Source organism: Notamacropus eugenii, chromosome 1 (assembly GCF_028372415.1).
Source record: "Notamacropus eugenii isolate mMacEug1 chromosome 1, mMacEug1.pri_v2, whole genome shotgun sequence".
Classification (NCBI taxonomy): Eukaryota; Metazoa; Chordata; class Mammalia; order Diprotodontia; family Macropodidae; genus Notamacropus; species Notamacropus eugenii.
Window position 1 is genome coordinate 201,206,647 of NC_092872.1, and position 20,265 is coordinate 201,226,911.

Consider the following 20,265-nt stretch of genomic DNA (forward strand, 5'->3'; position numbering starts at 1 on the left):
ACTGCTCCCGCCCCAGCGCGGCGGGCCCCCGACATGCGCCGGGCCTCAGAGCCCAGGGCGGCCCAGGGCCTCGGGGGTCCAGCCCCGACCACCCGAGAGGGGCCGCCAACAGCCCCAGGTCAGCGAGGAAGGAAGCGGCAGAACTCGAAGCCAGACCTCGGTGCCCGGATAGGGTCCCACGTGACCCTCCTGCCACCCCGCCCCCACCGCAAAGAGGCGATAAGCCGCCAGAGGCGGAGCCGCTCGGCCGGGCCGGGCCTCAGGCTGCGCGGAACTGCGCGGCCCCGGCTCGCGGAGCGCCCGGACCCTTGTGGGCACCGGACGGAGGGCCGGACGGAGCGCGGTGCTTCCGCCCCGCGCTTCCTGGTTGCCGGGGACGGCGGAGCCGCTGTTGCGCCCTGGCTCGGTGCTGCTGGCCCGCGTCCTGCCGAGGCCGTGGCTCGGGACCCGGGCCCAGGAGATGCTGCCCTACACGGTGAACATCAAACTGTCGGCGCGGACTCTCACCGGGGCCCTCAACGCCCACAACAAGGCGGCCGTGGACTGGTGAGGGCGGGGCGGAACGGAGCGGGCCGGGCCGAGGAGGCGGGGCCGAGGCCTGGGCCCGAGGAGGGGGCGGGGTGGGAGCGGAGCCCCCCGGCGCTCCGCGGCCTTCCTCGTCGGGGAAGGCGCCTCCCCCCTATTCTCTCCGTTCATCCCCCAAACTGCTCCGGGAAGTAGGTGCTGTTCTCGTCCCCATTGAGATAACTGGGGAAACTGAGGCGAGCGGAGCTTGAGTGACAGGCCCGCTGCAGGGATCCTCCCCCTCGGACCGGGGGGACCGCCGAGGCAGAGCTCGGAGCTCTGGCCTCCCACCCCGTCCCCGCCGCCCTGCAGGCGTTCGGTCTTTCCCTGGAAATAGCAGAGACCCCCGAGTCCAGCCCCTGCGTTTTACAGATGAGGAAACTGAGGCCTGCACATTCTGGCATCCTCTTTTCAGCTGAGCTCGGACAGGGTTGGCGGCGGTTTTATTTTAAATGACGCTGGGTAGACGTTTTAACGTAGTTCACATTTTTCGGGGTGCTTGTTTTTGGAGGAGGTAGAACAATTCCGTAAACAATCTGGATTCTGTGTCATTTATGTTTGTTTTTAAGTTATCCTTCTAGTCAGCAAGCATGTATTATGCGCCTACTGTGTACCCAGAGCGGTGTGTGCCAAGTGCTTGGAATGCAAAGGCCCCTTGAATTTCGTTTTTCTTTTGATTTGTTAGGGGCTGGCAAGGTCTGATTGCTTACGGATGTCACTCCCTCGTGCTTGTCATCGATTCCAGCACTGCCCAGACTCTCCAGGTTTTAGAGAGGCATAAAGCCAACGTGGTCAAGGTAAGTCCGAATTTCAGGACGATTTCAGTAGGCAGGAGCATGTGTTTGTGTTCCTTGAAGTTGTGGGCATTTTTGTCATCTGCGTGCAGCGTTACACTGTTTGAAATCATAATAAACCCCCTCATTTCAAAGTGTGTATCTGATTTAATGTTATTCTAGGTTGAGTGAAGTGACTGACAGTCCTTAATGACTTAGACTTCATGCTGAACAATCATTCTGCTGGTTCCTCAGCTGTTTTTGCCTTACTCCCTCCCCCCTATATACCACCAGTATAACACTGTTTTATGGCAACATGTATTCAAAGCTGTTTTGAGATTTTTATGCATTAGGGTATCAGAGCAGTAGAAGATACTGATTGGAAGAGATTATCAGGGTTTGGGACCTCAGCACTTTGTTTGCTATTCTCAGATGTGTGTGTGTGTATACGTATATATACGTATTTATATATACACACCTATATACAATGTATATTATATATCTACAGTACTTTTTAATTTAGCATTTTAAAATTTGTAAACCCTTGTTATGATTCATAGACTGATTAAAGTCAGCCTTAGAGTTAGTTATGCAGGTGACCAGGATTTTACTCTGGGGAAGTAATTGTTCTGTATTAACATTTCTGAACATGTATTCCTTTAAGACCTAAATTAAAACTTTTAAAAAATCATTTTGGTTAAAATCTGCATAATATTTAGCCCAAAATTCCCCTTTTTTGTAAAAGTGTTAGCAAATCAGGATCGTAGCTATGTGCATCAACTTTATGCTGCTGAATCAGTCCAATAACAGGCATTTAATAAGTATCTGCCATGTGTCAGACACCACTAGGCATTAGGGAAACAAATACAAAATGAGACCGTTCTTGCCTTTAAGGAGTTTCTGTTCTGCTAGGTTCAGGGCACACAGCACATTTACAGATAAATGCAGGTTATAGACTAAATACATACAAAGTAATTTGAGATGGGAGGCAGATACTGGGGAAATCAAGACCACTTGGAGAGTGTGGTAATTAAGTTTAACCTTGAAGAGAACTAGCAATTCCAAGTCATAGAAATGAGGATGGAAAGTATTCCAGACATAGGGGACCAATAGCCTATGAAAAGAGATAGAAGTGGGAGACAGAATATCATGTAGGGGAACAGGCAGGTAGACAAGCTTGGCTGGAACCTGGATTTTTCTCCCCCAAAATTTAATGGATATGTAAAGAAGAATGTACATGGAGGGACAGGTTCTTAGGGAACAGAAAATTGCTATTTTTGTTTTTTGTATGCCTTGCCAGTGGTTTTACTTTTTTTTTTTTTTTCCTAAAAGGAATTCAGAAAGAACTGGTTAACTCCATTGACTTTCATTTAATTTAGATTTTGTTATAATCTGGTTCAGAAGTCCTAATTTAAGCAGTATTTTTAAATGTTTACTTGAAATTGGAAAAACTTCATCCTAATTTATTGCTGTGTACATTTCACTATTTCCCTTGCAGTTTTTAGCTTTTGAATAAAAAAAAATGAAATGTTATCAATAATAAAAGCGTATATCTTTAATGGTAGACTCTTTGTATTCATCTCTAATAAATAATTCTTTTACAACCTAAATTTGTTTTCTAACCTAGTTGATTCTGCAGTGAATATTGTGTTTAATTCAATATATAAGTGTGACGATGATTTGATTTGTTCTTGACACCAGGTTAAATGGGCCAAAGAAAATTACCACCATAATATTGGCTCCCCATACTCTTTACGCTTAGCTTCTGCTGACATCAATGGAAAGATCATTGTTTGGGATGTAGCAACTGGAGTAGCTCGATGTGAAATACAAGAACACAACAAGCCTATTCAGGGTAGGTAAGAAAAGTTTGTGCTTGTTGCATATAAATTTCTCTCAAGATAGAATCTTTCATTATATGATGTGAATTGTTTTATTGTGACTTTTCTTTCTATTTTCATTGTTGTAGTCATTGTGTATATTGTTTTCTGACTGTAGTCAGCATCCCTTTACATCGGTTCTTATAAGCATGCCTATCCTGCTCTGTATTGTTTGTGGTTTCTTAGGACACAGTAATAAACCATTACATGAATGTACCATAGTTTATTTAACCAGTCTCTAATCAGTAGGTATTTGTTTGGTTTTTAGTTCTTTGCTATTATCTAATGTGCTACAATGAATATTTTGTATGTGGATCTTTTATTTTTGCCAGTGGAGGAGTATCTACCAAGCAGGGGAATCTCTTGAGTCAGCGGGGGTGAATATTTTAGTCACTTTCTTTGCATAATTCCAATTTGCTTTCCAGAATTTCATAACTCAACAAAAAAAGTGTTCCTTTTTCTCTTTTTCCTTAAATACTCCCAGCACTACTTCAGTCTTTTGTCAGCTTTGCTAATTTAGTAGTTGTCAGGGAAATCTCAGACTTGTTTAGATTTGTATGTACTTACTATTAGTGATTTGGTGAATGTTTTCGATGGTTACTGATGGATTTCCACTCTTTTGCTTATTTACTAGGGAACAGCTTTTTGTCATAGATTTCAATTAATTGTTCTATGTATCTCAGATAATCAAACCCTTATTAAAAGTGTTTAATACAGAGATCCTGAGAATAGTCAAGCTGTTAATGAAAAACATCGTATGCTATATCTTCTGTCTGGTCTTCAGTTTCCCTGTGAATCAAATGAGGATGATTGGATAAGATGAGCTCTAGTGACTCTTCCAGTGCTATCACTGCATGTTGTGAGGTTTGATAACCCTTGTAGTGCTAGTATTATGGTGTTCTATTCTGGAGTCTATTGGGAATGAGTTGGGATCACTTGCTGATTAGAATCATCCACCATTACTTCCTTCTTTTAAAGGCAAGGTCGCCTATGTTGTCTTTAGGTTACCTAACTTAGAAAAAGAATAGCCTTTATTCAGTTCACAGTTTTTGAGTCTGTAGTTTTCCTGTGCTTATGCATTTATCTAGTTTGAAGTGCGCATGCATGAAAATAGAGCATTGTCCTCAAAAGTGTTACAGGAAGAAAAACAAATTAGACTATGCTATACCAGGAGGGTATTGACACCAACATATACAAGTCTTGACATATTAAATTTGAATGACCTTAAGTCTTCCTTAACATGAATTTCTGTTTGTTACAAATTAACTTTACATTTTTATGTTCTAATAGTTTTGACATTTGATTTTTAGTAAAGATTGTAAAGATTTTACATAAAACCAGATCTTATGGACAGATTAGAAAAATAATACTTTTTTGGGCCTGCACCTATTATTTCATTGATTTAGGAAACTCCTTCCAGCAATGCAAACCAGCACCTGCCTTATAACATATGGTTTTTGAGTGTTGCCTTAGGAACCAAGAGTGTTAGTGACTTGTTCCGGGTCCTGAGGCCACTATGGGCAGGACTTGAACCTGAGTCTCTTTCTCTTCAAGGCTAGTTCTCTGTCCCCTGTGCTGCCATGCTTCTCAGAATAATTTAAATGATATTTCTTCAGACATTTTTCTCCTTTTATGTGATTTCTACAGACATGCAGTGGCTATGGAATCAGGATGCTTCCCGAGATTTGCTCCTTGCTATCCATCCACCTAACTACATTGTGCTGTGGAACGCAGACACTGGCACCAAACTTTGGAAGAAGAGCTATGCAGAAAACATACTTTCTTTTTCCTTCGACCCCTTTGATCCTTCACATTTAACTTGTGAGTTATATTTATTTGTATCAGAGGATTAAGAAAAAAATATATTTATAAAATATTGAACTAGAAATTCTGATATTTCTCTTAAAATGACAGAAATAGATTGGGGGGACGATCTATGACTACACTTTAAAGGAGTCTTAAAGTGGGCAAGTATGCTTTTTAGTTTTCCAGCTTTTTCTTAATTTTTGGACTTTGAATTTCTGCCTTGTGCTGACATGCAATATAATAGTTGCTGATAAAAAATATTGGGACATTTTGGCACTGTGTTAAGAATTTGTGTTAGAAATAAAGTACCCAAAGAGAGAAGATTGTAATTATCAACTTAAGATAGCTTTTATGCCAATATATTCCAGTTCAGACTTAATTAAGTTCATTTTTCATGACTTAGGAAGAGCTGAGTCAGTGGTTTCATTTGGTCTTAATAGCTGTATTTAAATTGAATTCTTGTGACTTTTATCCTACCCACTTGAGTTGGTAGCCTTGAGTTGTCAAACAATGGCATGTAAGAAAGAGTATAAACCCAAATAATTTCCCCTGTACTTTAATATGTGTGCTCATTACTTGAAGTGTTTATCTAAGATACTTATGACTAAGTTTTGCTAAAAATGTAGTGGTGTAGACTATTTCACTTTGGATTCGGAATGTAACATTATGAACTATGAAGCTGGCGTTTGTCTTGGAATCTGTAGTAACTTGAATCAGTATCTGGGTTGACTTACATTTTTCAGGTTTTGATCAGTACTTTTCAAATAGCCTCTGTTACAATTAATTGTCCTTTAGAAATTTTTCTTGATTTTCTGCTCAAGTGCCAGGTGGGGAACTTTTTGTTGTTTGTTTTTTTAAACCTGAAAACTTTGACTACCAAATGCAATAATTATTCTATTATTTTTCTCTTTTCAGGTAGCATTAAGACAGCGTTGCTCTGTATTTATTATTTTTTTAAAAATTTGTCCCTTTCCCACTTAGAAAAAGATATAAACTCAGGGACAAAAATGTTGCTTTAGAATACAAAGGATACATTTAGCCTTAAGTTCATTGTTACAATTAAATATTTATTATTAACAAATCAAATTATTAGTCTCTATGTGAAATATATAAAGTGTAAGATCTCTTCTGCATAAAGCTTACACTTTAAAATTACTGCTTTATTTTCAAGTTAAGGAATATAAGAAGGAATTTATAATAATCAGTATGCTGTATTAATTTGCAAAAAACAGTACTTCTTTAGTACTGATTCAAATTCAGCAAAACATTACTTAATACTTACTGTATGTTCTGCTGACTTCTGAGGAGTATACAAAGAACCCTTCCCTCACGGAACTTATAATCTGGGGAGACGAGACAATTCCATAGAGAACTACAAGCAGTGGTACAAATTAGGTGACAAGAGATGCTCTAAGAGATCTATAAATGAAAAGATTCAGAGGAGGAAAAGAAAATCACATCTGATTAAAACTGGGGATTGGGAAATCAGGGAAGTCTTTATTCTTCCAATAACCCTGTAGTATCTTTTTAATATGAAGAACTGATTTATAAGAGCTGATCACATTGGCCTCTGATGAATTTTGTAGTAAAACACCTACTTCTCTTTAATTTCTAGATGAAATTTTTGCTCTGAAATATGATGTACCAATAGAACTGCATTGAATTTAGCATGGCTTCCCTTTCAGCATTGTACTAGAATAAAGCCCTTATAAAGCTGGTTGACTTTAATGACTACTTTCCTTTTTCTAATGCAGTACTCACCAGTGAGGGGATTGTATTCATCTCAGACTTCTCTCCATCCAAAGCTCCTGCCAGCTCAGGGAAAAAAGTTTACATATCCAGTCCACATTCAAGTCCAGCTCATAATAAGGCAGCTGCAGCCACGGGTGCCAAGAAAGCTCTCAATAAAGTCAAAATATTGATCACTCAGGAGAAACCTAGGTAAGCTCTGTATTTATTTAGTAGCAAGATACAATCAGAAGTTATCTTTTAATAGTGGGGATTAATTTTCTTCCTTTTTTCTCCTACCATTCTCATTTTTTATTTTGAGTTTTGAATCACCAAAGGAATAGCTGCACTTTTATTTTGTTTATTTGTATTTTTATCCAGCACATGTTTTAGTGATGACTTGAGAGTTTAAAATGTCTAATTCATGAACCAGGTGAAGCATCAGACATCAAAATGTATTAACGTGAACTTTGAGTTATCTGTTTATTCCATGATTCCATCTTCTTACCTGATGTTTACACTTTAGTTTTGATTTAGAAGAGATGGAGTGAGATTTCTGAAGATTATTTCAGGGTCATTACATAGAGATTTGGAAGGCAGCTCCCTGTTACCTTTTAGATCAAATACAGACTTGTCTGGTATTTGAGACCCTTCATAACCGATCTCAAACCTGCTCTTCTATCCTTATTATACATAATTGCCCTTCACACAGTCCAAACTAGCCTTCATGCTATTTCTCACGTGTAGCACTTCTTGTCTTGTCTCTGGGCTTTTTTACTGACTGTCCTCAATGCCTGAATTGTTGTAAAGATGCAGATCCTGCCAACTATGCCAGTTGTAAGGATGCAGGTCTGTTCTCCCCTGATTATGCCAATTGTAAGGTGGTTAACCCTCTACGAAAATACTGAGATAACAAACAAAGAAGGACAACCCATGCCAGTGTTTGGGTGTGTGTGTGTGTAGATTTATTAGGGTTTATTGGGTTAATTGGGGAATTTTAGTGCAGTTTACTCATGTGATAGTCCTGAGCTGTGGCAGGACAGAGTAATGGATCCCCGTGCCTCCACCTTATGACAGGTCAGACAGTATATAGAAACAGAACAAAGAAGGCATAGTAGCAGGGGTGGCCCTGGGTTACTTGCAAGTTTTCCCATGGGATAGTTAGAGCTGCTTTGCTATTTATATTCATTCAAGGTGGCATCCATTAACTGTGGAGTCTTGGGTCATGTTCTCACATTCTGGCTCCCACCGTTTGACTGTACTCTCTCCTCTCTGCGTCTTAGCCCTGGTTTTATACACAGTTCATCTCAAGCATAAAAACTGTTTTCTGCTTGAAATTTTTTCCTGTGTTCCCACAGCTTTGAGTACTTGTCTTCCCTAATTCCTTTGTATTTATTTTATTATATATAAAAGTGTATGTAATATATTTATTTTGCATAGAATATCTTTATATGTGTGTGTATATAGGCATACATATACATACAAAAATATATCTACATGTATCTTGTCACATGAGCTCCTTGAAGGCAGGAACTGTTTCATTTATGACTGTATTCCCAGCAGCCAGGGCAGTGACTCACAGTGAGTATGCATTTAACAAAGACTTCTTTGATAAGATAATTATTACATCATTGAATCTTTCTCACCTACATAGTAAATAGGAAATGTAGTTTTGTATTACTATGGTAATGAGTTTCCCAGAATCTCCAGAACAGTATAAGGTAGCATGGTGAAGTAGAATGACCTCTAGATTAGGCATCAGAACATACTTGTTCTGTTTATCTGCCCTACCATTCACTCTTTAACTGAGTTGCCTTGGGTATAACATCTCTAGCTCTTTTTCTTATCTGTAGAATGAGAAGTAATGAGCTTTCTAGCTTTAAGAGGCTATCAGTTCTAGAAGTTGCCAAAAGTTCATGTTATAAATTTGAAATATCTTCATAGGTAACTCAGATTAAATAATGGATCTTAACATTGAGTTTTGCAGACATTTACTTAAATGATTTTATAAAAAGCAAATAATATGATACTTTAGTTGTGACATCCATTCTTATTAAAAGAACATTTCATGTAATGGTGTTTTAATTGAAAATTTTTTGTTATTAGTGATTAAGATGCCATCTTGTGGTTTAGAGAACCTTTAACTACATTTCATAGTCTTCCTATAGTCGTTACTGTTGTGATAGAAATAGCAAAAATAAAACATTTTTTGGAAACGATCTCAGTTTTATACAAGCTCTTCTTTACAGTTGAAGAAACTGACAAAAGGGAAAATGATTTCCCCAGCATCACAAAGCTGCTTAGTGGCAGATCTAAGTCTAGAATGAAAACCAAGTTTATTGATTCTGCCTAATTTCTATTTCAGGACACCCTGTGTTATACATTTAGTATGATATCTCTAGTAAGAAAATTTGGAAATGTTTTGCACGTGGGTGCACACACACGTGCGTCTGTGTGTGTTGGCTGTAGCAGCTTGGTTAATTTGTCAAATTATAAAATAGTATAAAGCTGAATTTTGTGCATGGTGTTAGTATTTACTTTTTTCGTATTTGTGATCCTACAACATCACGGAACTTTTAAACTTGTTAAAAAATAGCTCCTATTTTAAATTCACAAAGTTACACCATGTCTTGGAGTGCAACATTAGCGATTAACTTGATTTTTTTTTGCCATGCTCTAACTTTTGTAGCGTTTGATGAAGGCCCATGCTGACCATTTCAGGAACCAAAAATATAATTTGTAACTCATGGTTTATATGACAAGAACATGAAATTAAATTTTTAAGTTTACATCAGTTTAGACTAAACATTTAGTAATATGTTCAATGTGTATGTTTTTTTCAGTGCTGAATCTGTGACACTCAATGATTGTCTTCAGTTGTCATACCTACCTTCCAAAAGGAATCACATGTTGTTGCTTTATCCAAGAGAAATTCTAATCCTTGACCTTGAAGTAAACCAGACAGTAGGTGTAATTGCAATAGAGAGAACAGGAGTACCATTTCTACAGGTATCCATTCTAATTTGCAATTTATTTTCCTTGGCTGTGCATGAAACTACTATTTTTAATCTTTTACATCTTTAAAAAAGAAGTTAAAAATTTAAAGATTGGTATCTATTTTTACATGACCTTTTCTGAATAGGGCTCTCCTCCCTTTCTGAACAACCTGTCTTGTAAATTGGTCAGTCAAAAACCAAGATTATCAAGTACTTACTATGTGTCAGGCTCTGTGCTAGCACTAGATTTGCAAAGACAGGTAAATACAATCCCTGCTCCCCTTGACAGACTCATGTTCTAATTGGGACACAATATATAAATAAATAGATATGTACCAGATATGTACAGAGTAGGAAGGTAATCTCAAAGGGACTGGTATTAAGTCTCTTAAAGAAGGTAGTACCAGGGAAACTCATAGGTGGAGGTGAGAGAGTGGTCAGATATGGGGCACACTCAGTGCAAAGAAACAAGGAAGGAGATAGAGTGTCAGGCAAGAGAAACAGCAAGTAAGCTGTTGTAGTTGGATTGTCAAGTGAGTAAAGAGGAGGATAGTTGTAAGAAGATGGGAGAAGTAGGAAGATGGCAGGTTGTGAAGACCTTCATGCTCAAACAGACCTTTATATTTGATCCTGGAGGTAATAGGGTGCTATGGAAGCTTATGGAGTAAAAAGGTAAGAAGGTCAGACCTACTGTGCTTCAGAAAAATCGCTTTGGCACATGAGTTTAGTATTGATTGGAGTGAGGAGAGACTTGAGGCAGGGAGACCTGTGAGAATGCTGTATTCCAGTAGTCTTTGTAAAAAAAAAGATTTAAAAAAAGAAAGGGAGGGAGGATGCAGTTTATAAAAACAATTAACTCATCTGACAGATTATGCAATATTTCATACCTGTAGTCCTTTATTTCTGCAGAGGAAACAGATGCGATTTCTTAACTCTTCTAGGGCCAAGCTTAGTTATTGTACATTATTCAGTTCTTTTACTTTATATTAAAATTAACATTAAAAGATAAAATATATGTATTTTGTGACTGAAGTGCCATTGTCTTTTTTGTTTAATTTTCAGTTCAACATGCATCCATTGTCTCCCCCACTATATGTGTATTGTAAATGTGATACATAAATGTGAAAAATGTGATTTCATCAGTTGGGAAATTCTTCTCACTCATCTATAACTTAGTAGAGAGTTCCTGGGGAGTTATTTGAGGCACATTAAGTTTAAGTGACAGAGCCATCTAATAAGTGTCAGAAGCAAATGACTTCAAACCTTGCACTTACTCTATCCTGTCATTTTTCTTTTGGCCACATTTGATTGTTAAACTTTAAAATAATCAAGTATGTTATTTTGTTTTTCCTTTTCTCTATAATTCTTAATGAGTTTATGTTGCCCTTGAAATGACCAAGAATATTCTGGGAACACTGAGTAACATAAGTGGTGTTAATTAAACACATGAATTTGGGAAGCTTTTGTGTTCAGATACAGTCTCTGAGACTTATTAATAAGTCTTGGACACTAGACAAATCATTTAAACTCTGTGTGTCTTTGATATTGGAGGGCATCATCACCCTGGAAATTTCTGATGCTGAAGAATTCTCGTGTGTGTGCATGCACACACCCACCCACCCCACCCTACCCCCTGCCGTGGCTTAAATGAATTCTGAATATATATTAAAAATGTGATCTTTTCCTTTTCTTGGTTGATCTGCTTAGCATAAATAATACCTAATAATAAAGCATTTATATAGTGCTTTAATGTTTGATAAGTCCTGTACAAATATTATCTCATGTTATCGTCACAACAATTCTGGGAATTAGGAGCTTCTATTATCCCTGTTTTAACAGTTAAAGAAGACAGAGGTTAAGTGACTTGCCCAGAGTCATATAGCTTGTAAATGTCTGAGACAGGATTGAAACTCAGGTTTTTCTGACTGTAGGTGCAGAGGTCTATCTACTGTTCCACCTAATTGTTTTTATCATAAATATCACAGTATCTAAAAAGCTGTATTAATCCACTGTATTTTGAGAATCAAATGTTAAATCTCCTTTAGGTAATCCCCTGCTTTCAGCGTGATGGCTTATTTTGCCTACATGAAAATGGTTGTATAACTTTAAGAGTTCGAAGATCTTATAATGCTATTTTGGGAACTTCAAATGAAGAGTCAGGTAATATTATATAAGATATGTTATTATGTACAGGTGTATATTTGAGCATTACTCACTTTATACTCTTTTCTTTTTCTTTACCCACTTTATACTCCATGCTTTTGGACTTCTGTTTTAAGATATTTCCATTTGAAAGTGACTTGGAATCATAAGAGACAAAGGCAAAATGATTGTTAATTCTATTATTGAAGAATAGAATTTATTGTTAGCAGAATTGTGTACTCTGTTGGGGCAGTAATTGAGTGGTTAAGTCTTGTAAGTTCTTATATTTAGAGTGCGGATTGTAAAAATGTGTGAGATCTATTTTTCCATTAAAAGCCTCTTGTGATGCCCCATGATGATATGAGGATCGCCCCAGGAACTAATAAGAGTGCTCAGCCTGGGGCTAAGTTGGAAAATGATTGAAAAGAATTCAGATCTAGGCTTATGATAGTGTCCTCACCAAGCTGGCTTCAGGGCTGCTACCTTTGAAGCCATAGCAAGTCTTGAAGAGCACTGATTTAAGTCTTAGAGGAATTCCTTTTTTGTAGTAATGAAGAATGAGGTTCATTAATCACTACATAGTATTATTTGGTCATGTGTTGTGGGAATGCCTTTCCAAAAACATCTTTTCAAAAGATTTTGATTCAAGTTGTTATTTCAGAACTTAAATTTGCTTTCTATCCTAAGTATTATCTTTGTCTTCTCTAGGAATTGAATAATCTTTCTGTGATGGAGTCATTATAAAATTATTAGTTTCATAAAGTGGATTTTTAAAACAATTTGGTCATAGTCCCATTCTGTTAATATAGTCACAGGATTGAAATTGTTCATTTCTGGAATAATGTTAGCAATTCTTTTACACAAAGATCCAGATCCAGTTCAGGAGCTGACCTATGATTTGCGAAGCCAGTGTGATGCAATTAGGGTGACCAAAACTGTTCGTCCATTCAGTATGGTGTGTTGTCCTGTTAATGAAAATTCTGCTGCTCTCATTGTGAGTGATGGAAGAGTCATGATATGGGAATTGAAATCTACTGTTTCTTATAGAAACTTTCGTAACAGGTAACTTAATTCTTAGACTTGTACAGCCTTTTAATATTGTTGTTACTTCAAGCAGTATTACTACTACCACTGTGTGGTTTGTAGAATACAAGGAATTATTTCAGTGGGATAAATGAGAAACAAGTTGAAGATTTGCATATAGGCAAAAGAGATAAATATTGGGGGAAAATAACCCAAGAAACAATATTAGGACCATAATCTGAAATTAATAGTTTGAGTTAGTACATGTCATGAGTTTCCAGTTATTTTGAGTTTTGTAAAATTGCAACAACTGTTTCTTTGCAGCAGTTCAGGTGCATCACCTTTATATTCACCAATATCTTTCTGTGGAATTCCTGTAGGAGCATTGCAGAATAAACTGCCAGATCTTTCTTTAGATAACATGATTGGTAAGTTTTTGGTTTTCTCCCCAATATTATTCTGGACTGTTGTGTTGGGGAAAATCAGCATAGCCATTGATATACAGTTATGTATAAAATTAAAGTTAGAATTTGGAAAACTGAAATATAGATGAGTTTCATATATAATAGAGGTATAAAGTGTTTAAATTGGAAAATAGCTACATTGTCATAAAATGGAATTTGATTTGTTGGAATTGAAGTTCATTAATGAGAAGCATCATGAAATCATATAGCACAATTGGGAATCCAACAAATTAGTCTCTAGTTCCTCTCCTGTCTTTTTGACTAGCTGCGTGTTGTTAGGCACGTCTTTTCACTTTTTTGAGCCTCCAGATTCCTCATTTGACATTGATGATAATAATATATATGCCCTGCCTTCTTCACGTTTTGTGTGTGTATGTGTGTTTTCAGGGTGGGTTTTGTGTGGGAGGGGCAGGATGAGAATTAACATTTTTTGAAACTGCACACCATGTAAAATCAGAAAAGGGAGAGGGCCCTTTCCCTTAAAGAACTTGTTTATACCAGATAATTTGTGTAAAAGTACTTCGAAGCATTAAAACAACTCTCCAAATAAAACCAGTATTATGTCTAAATTATTATAATTTGTTTTAAGTTCTACAGACATCAAGTGCTTACTCTTAGCAAAGGCAATCTGTTGGGTTCTGGAGCTATAAACTCAAAAAGTAAGCTGTCCTTAGCTTCAAGGAGATTACATGTTAAAATTAGAACTACAAATAAGGATTCTGAGCAGTTTTGAAGTACTCATTTTTATAATTAAGTCAATCATTAATAACATTGTTTTGTGAAGACAAAATTGAGTCTCAGTTATCTTTAGAGCATTTCAAATTTTGAAAACACTTCTGCCAGAAAATTTTAGGAGAAAGAAAAAATATTTTTAATCAGTTTCGGGGTGACGTGTTTTAAAATATGAAATTTTTTTTAAATCTGCAAACAATTTTGTATATATTAGACAATTATATACCTAATTGGGAAGTTCCCACTGCCAGTATGGTAAAGTTACTCACTAATAGTTTTTCCTCCATTATAACTAGATGAGTATTTAGGAATTGGACAATTCTTACTGATTGCATTTATATTTTTTCTAATTACATACCTATAGTACTATCCATCATTGGAAATTTTAGTCATATTTGGCATGGTGAGGGCAATTCACATCTTGCCCCAAACCTTTTCGTGTCATTTCTGTTTTTTATCAGTGATCAGTTTTTGTTACCATAATTGCCCCTCATTTTCTAGATTAGAAGCTTTAGAGTCATCTTTGATTCTTCCCTCCCCCGCAACCATCATATTGAGTTAGTTCCCGATTCCTGCTGATTTGATCTCTGCTGTGGATATCGTCTCTCTTCCCTTCTTTTCATTCTTTTCATTGTCACTTCCTAAGTTCAGGATCACATTAATCTCTTGACTGGCCTATCACAGTTCTCCCTGCCTCCACCTTCCATCCTGTACTATGAACTGCTGTAAGATTAATCTTTCTGAAGCCAAGCACTGAGGTCATGTCTGTACTCAAAAGTCTTCAATGACTTCCTTATCCTTAACAGACAAATTTGATACTTGTTAGCCTGCCATTTGGGCTCCCCAGGATCTGACCCTAACTTAGAATTCTCTCCCTGTCTCCTTCTACTCCTCTTTTGAAAGTCTGGCTGCTGCCAGATTAGAGGGTTTAATGTTCTCCATAAGCCCTGAGCTTTCTTGCCTCTACCCTCACATGGGTGAGGCATGGGCCAGTCTTTCTTCCTGCAATGATTGTAACTCTTTTGCTAATTACCTATCAAAAGTGCACCTACAGCCATAAGCTACTTCTTTCCAAACTTTTATTTCTCTGTTATGTCTCAGATCACATTTTTTCAAATATTTTTATTATTTTTTTATAGAAGACTTATAGTTTGTGCTATATTGGAAGTCCTTAACGGGGTGCTTTGCTCAGAATAGCTGCTAAATAAATGTTGAATTGAATGTAACACAGACCATAGTTTTCAGAGTAAATTGTCCTTTCCAAATAAATAAATGAATGAATGAATACATGTATCATAAACTCATAGTTTTAATGCAGCAGGTTTGTTTTTTCATTCAGACATTTTATAAGATTTAGGTATTAAAAGAGCGCAAAATAGCATTCTTAAAGGGACAAAATAGTGTAGATTGCATAGCAGTTCTTGACAATACAATTGATTTAAAAGCATTAATTAAGGAAGGCTTTGTTACTTTAAACATTTTAATTATAACTTTTAATTAAACCTTTAATTTGCACTGCAGTGTGTACTCTGTGATAATGGAAAGCATTTTCTTGTTATCCAGTTAAAAGCATTGGACTGATTTATACTCATCCAATAAAGACCATTAAGATGTAAACTCCTGTGATTTGTTTAAGTGCAAATACTTTAATGAAGGAAGGATAGAGGAAGGTTCCCTTGTCTAAGAAGGGAATTCGATTTAATGCTGGGAATACCTAGGATATATACAGAATGGTTTTCATTTTTCATTTTATGCCAACATCTCTTGTTTTTTAGTTTGTTTTTGTTTTTTCAAATTGACCTTAGATTTTGATGTGGTTGTTACCACCATTTTTTTTTATACCTTACTGTAAACGTATTTTTTGTTTTGTTTTTTAACTTCTCCCAGTTTTTTTGTTGGCATTTTTTTATTTTTGTTTTTGTTTTTTTTTTTTACTTTTGGTTAACTTAACAATTGAGATATTTATAATGTACTTCGAACTGTTGTATTTTAAGACTGATAACAATGACGTCTTTAATGTACTATGTAAAGAAACGTCTCATAAAATCTTAAATTGTAAATTACGCAGAAACATAAAATAACTAACATGGCCTAGACACTTGGCGATATAGGAACTAAAATGAGTATATTCCTTTGAGTATCCTACTATTAGTTTGATAGACTGAAGGGCGATTTACAGAGTTGATTAGATTTTAAATTAACTACTTTTCTATCTTTCTTTTTAAGTATATATAGTAGTTTCACAAAGACTAACGCTTATCTCAGCTGTTTCTAATACCATCTGTTATTTTATCCCGCTAATGTCATCTTATTATTTTATCCTGATTTCTTTTCTCTTGTACTGATACCTTTCTTCATTGCTCTCGCAGCTAAATGTCACTAGTTCTGTCATTTGATCCTTGCATGATCTTGAAATCCTTTACCCTGCTTACGAACTTATCAGTATTCTTCCTAAAATGTGGCCCCCTACTTCTAAACATAAGCCTCCACATGTGACCTGACAGTGGTCAGCTATAGCAGTACTACCATCCCTTTAATCCTGGTCACTGCCTGCCAGGAGATAGAACCTTGACTGAAGCCATGAATGAAGTCTTAAAAGATCATAAAATCTGGGAAGGGACATTAAAGATCATCAGATTAACCCGTTCATTTTATACTCAAGGAAACAGAGATATTGAAAGTGACTTGTCCAGGGAAGTTACATAGCCGAATTTGAATCCATGCTTCTGGAAGGGTCATAGGGAATGTTGATGGATTCTGGTTAGCAGTACTACAAATGTCTTGTAGTCATACATGCTTTGAGGCTACACAAGGTGGTCAGTCATGTAGGCAAACAGCGAAATGGTCCCATATGTAGAATCTCCAAGGCCTGACATGTCTTTTGAAGAGTTCAGTTTCTACTTCTTTAAAATACTATATTCTTTCTGGGAACATAAAATTGATTTTATTGGCAAGTTAAAGTATTTTTTTTAGGTCAGAATTGCTTATAATTAATAGACTGCTGTTTTGATTGTAAATCAGGGCAAAGCACAATTGCTGGAGAAGAGCACCTACGGGGCCCCACCTTACAGGAAGTGCATTTGAAATTTCTGCTCACGGGACTTCTTTCAGGACTTCCTTTGCCACAGTTTGCCATCCGTATGTGCCCACCACTTACCACAAAAAATATAAAACAGTATCAGCCACTGCTTGCTGTTGGTGAGTATTTGACAAGTTCATCTTCAGAACACTTCACAGTTATATAATGTAGTAGATGGAATATGTTTGTTTTTTTATGTTATTATTTTGCATTCATTTTAAAGTTTGAGTTCCAAATGCCCTCTATCCCCCTCACCCTTCCCCTATCCACTCAGAAGGCAAGGAAAGTATCAGTTACTTATATATACATAAGATTATTCAAAACATATTTCCATATTAGACATATCACAAAGAAAAAAACAAAAAAGAGAGAAAATTATACTTCAGTTTGCACTCAGAGTTCATTACTTCTCTTTCTGGAGGTGCATAGCATTATTCTTTTTTCATGAGTCATTTGGAGTTGTCTTAGATCCTTGTATCATCAGAATAGATTAGTCTTTCACAGTTGGTTATCATTACAACGTTGCTGTTACTGTGCACAGTAATCTCCTGGTTCTTCTCACTTCAGTTTTTAAAAGTTCATCTAGGGCTTGCCATGTTTTTTTTCTGAAACTACCCCACTTGTCATTTCTTATAGCATGTTAGTACTCCATCACAGTCATGTGCCTCACCTTGTTTGGTCATTTCCCACTTGATGATTATCCCCTCATTTGCCAATTCTTTACCATCACAAAAAGAGCTGCTATAATATTTTTTGTATATATGTCATTTTCTTTTTTCTTTGATTTCTTTGGGATACAGACCTTGTAGTGGTATTGATGAGTCAAAGGGTATGTAGTTTTATAGCCCTTTGGGCACAGTTCCAAATTATTCTCCAGAATGATTGGACCAATTCACAACTCCATCAACAGTTTATTAGTGTACTTATTTTTGCATTTGTCATTTCTAATAGGTGTGAGGGAGTGCCTCAGAGTTGCTTTAATTTGCTAATCAGTAATGATTTAGAGCATTTTTTCTTACAACTAAATAGCTTTCATTTATCATTCTGAAAACTGATGATTGATATCCTTTGACCTTTTATCAGTTGGACAGTTGCTCTTATTTTGACAAATTTGACTCAATTCTCTATATATTTGAGAAATTAAATCTTTATCAGAGAAACTTGCTATAGAATTTTTTTGATATTATTTTCGTTTTCTGTAGTACCTTTATCAAAATGTAGTTTTCCTGATTATTTCTCTTAATTAGGTCTTGTTTTTCCTTTATTTGAGATCATGATTACTATTCCTGCCTTTTTTACTTCAGCTGAAGCATAATAGACTTTGCCTTAACCCTTTATTTTAACCCTGTATATGTCTCTTTATTTCAAGTTTTGTTTCCAATACATTGTTGGGTTCCGGTTTCTAATGTGTTCTGCTATTCATTTCTGTTTTATGGGTGAGTTGATCCTGTTTATATTCACAGTTAAAATGACTAACTATGCGTTTCTCTCCATCCTGTCTTCATCCCTACCTTATATCTTTTATCTCATTTTGTTCTATATCCCTAGTAAGTAAGATGGATTTCTATATCCAGCCAAATGTGTATATATATTCTTCCCTCTTTGAATCACTTCCAATGGGAATGAGGTTCTTCAAGCATTGCTCACCCCTATTTTCCCTTCCACTGAGAATGCTCTTCGTTGCAAAGCTCTTTTATGTAAGAAAATTTTCCCCATTCTATCTCTCCCGCTTCAGTGCATTCCTATTTCTCTCATTCATTTGCTAGTTTTATATGTTTTTGGGGGGAGCAAGGGGAGTGGGGAAGATCATTCCAACAAATAGACTTACACTCATGTCTTCTGCCTCTGTAGATGCCTTCTGACTGCCTTAATAATAATAAAGTTCTTATGAATTCAGGGACTCAGTGGTTAGAGCACTAGTCTTGGAGTCAGAAAGACCTCAATCCCTAGCAAGAATTCAGTGTTGTCCATTATACAATTGTCACACATATTCAGAAAAGTAGTGAGGATGTCTAGGGATCCTACCACTAGTTTCCAGGTAGAGGACCTGAAGTTAAATACTTTTGTGGACTAAGGAAGAGGACAGGAGGAGGCAAAGTGAGAAATAAAAAAAAAAAACCTGAAACATTTAAAATGAGTCATTTTCTTCTTTTTTTCTTAGTTTCTCCCTATTTTTAAAATAGCTTTTATATATACATATTTTTGTACGTGTGTGTGTGTGTGTGTGTGTGTGTGTGTGTGTGTGTGTGTGTGTGTATGTATGTGTATGTTTATGTGGTTGGTCATAAGGGAGTAGGGACCCTGGTCACAGTTCTAAGACATAGAGGAGCACTAGCACTTGTGGTTGCAAGAGATCAGGGGATCTGGTCATAGTTCCAGGGCCAAGAGGAAAGCTAGCACCTGCTGTTGCAGGAGAGTAGGGGCCCTTCCTGGGTAAAAACCAGAACACTGACCAGGAGGGCAGTGACCACAGGTGTCTCCAGATCATCCCACCTTCAGAATACTGAAAACTTGCAAGATCCTCCAGAACTAGCTCTGAAAGCAGTTTCACAAAAATGCCTGAAGCTTGGGACACTGCCACCCCCACTGCCAGGTGAAAAGAGTCCAACTTTAAGATAAAGTTCACAGTAAAGAAACAGGCTGGAAAAATGCGCAAAAAAGAAAAGAAAAAGAGCTTGACCCGAAAAAGCTGCTACAGTGACAGGAAAGACCAAGATAAACTCAGAAGACAAAAAGGTGAAACCAGCTACAACCAAAACCTCAAAGAAAAATGCTAACTGTACCCAAACTCAGCAAGAATTCCTGAAGAGTTAAAGAGATAAGAATGGTAGAGAAAATTGGGAGAATGAAAGAGAATGATGTAAGAAAATTATGAAAAGAGAATTAACAGCTTAGTAAAAGAGACATAAAAAATGAAAAAAATAATACTTTAAAAAGCAGAATTAGCCAAATGGCAAAGGACATACAAAACTTCACTGAAGAAATCCTTAAAAATTAGAACTGAGTGAGTGGAAGCTAATGACTCCATGAGATATCAAGAAATAATAAAAGTCAAAAGAATGAAAAAATAGAAGAAAA

The 20,265-nt window shown here is 36.8% G+C and overlaps 1 protein-coding gene across 3 annotated transcripts in view; it reads left to right on the top strand.

Moving 5' to 3' along the window:
* The first annotated feature begins 390 nt into the window (after positions 1-390).
* WDR11 (WD repeat domain 11) overlaps positions 391-20,265 on the top strand; it is an 83,743-nt gene continuing 63,868 nt past the window's right edge. The window contains exons 1-10 of one of the 3 annotated variants that reach the window (XM_072624286.1): positions 391-546; positions 1,250-1,361; positions 3,039-3,196; positions 4,865-5,038; positions 6,778-6,964; positions 9,595-9,760; positions 11,793-11,907; positions 12,756-12,951; positions 13,237-13,340; positions 17,130-17,306. In XM_072624286.1, the coding sequence (XP_072480387.1) occupies positions 4,867-5,038; positions 6,778-6,964; positions 9,595-9,760; positions 11,793-11,907; positions 12,756-12,951; positions 13,237-13,340; positions 17,130-17,306 (1,117 nt within the window). In that variant the 5' untranslated portion in view covers positions 391-546; positions 1,250-1,361; positions 3,039-3,196; positions 4,865-4,866. Of the gene's footprint in view, positions 547-646; positions 717-1,249; positions 1,362-3,038; positions 3,197-4,864; positions 5,039-6,777; positions 6,965-9,594; positions 9,761-11,792; positions 11,908-12,755; positions 12,952-13,236; positions 13,341-17,129; positions 17,307-20,265 lie in introns of those variants that run through there. The other 2 variants (XM_072624278.1, XM_072624296.1) reach the window with 2 other exon arrangements.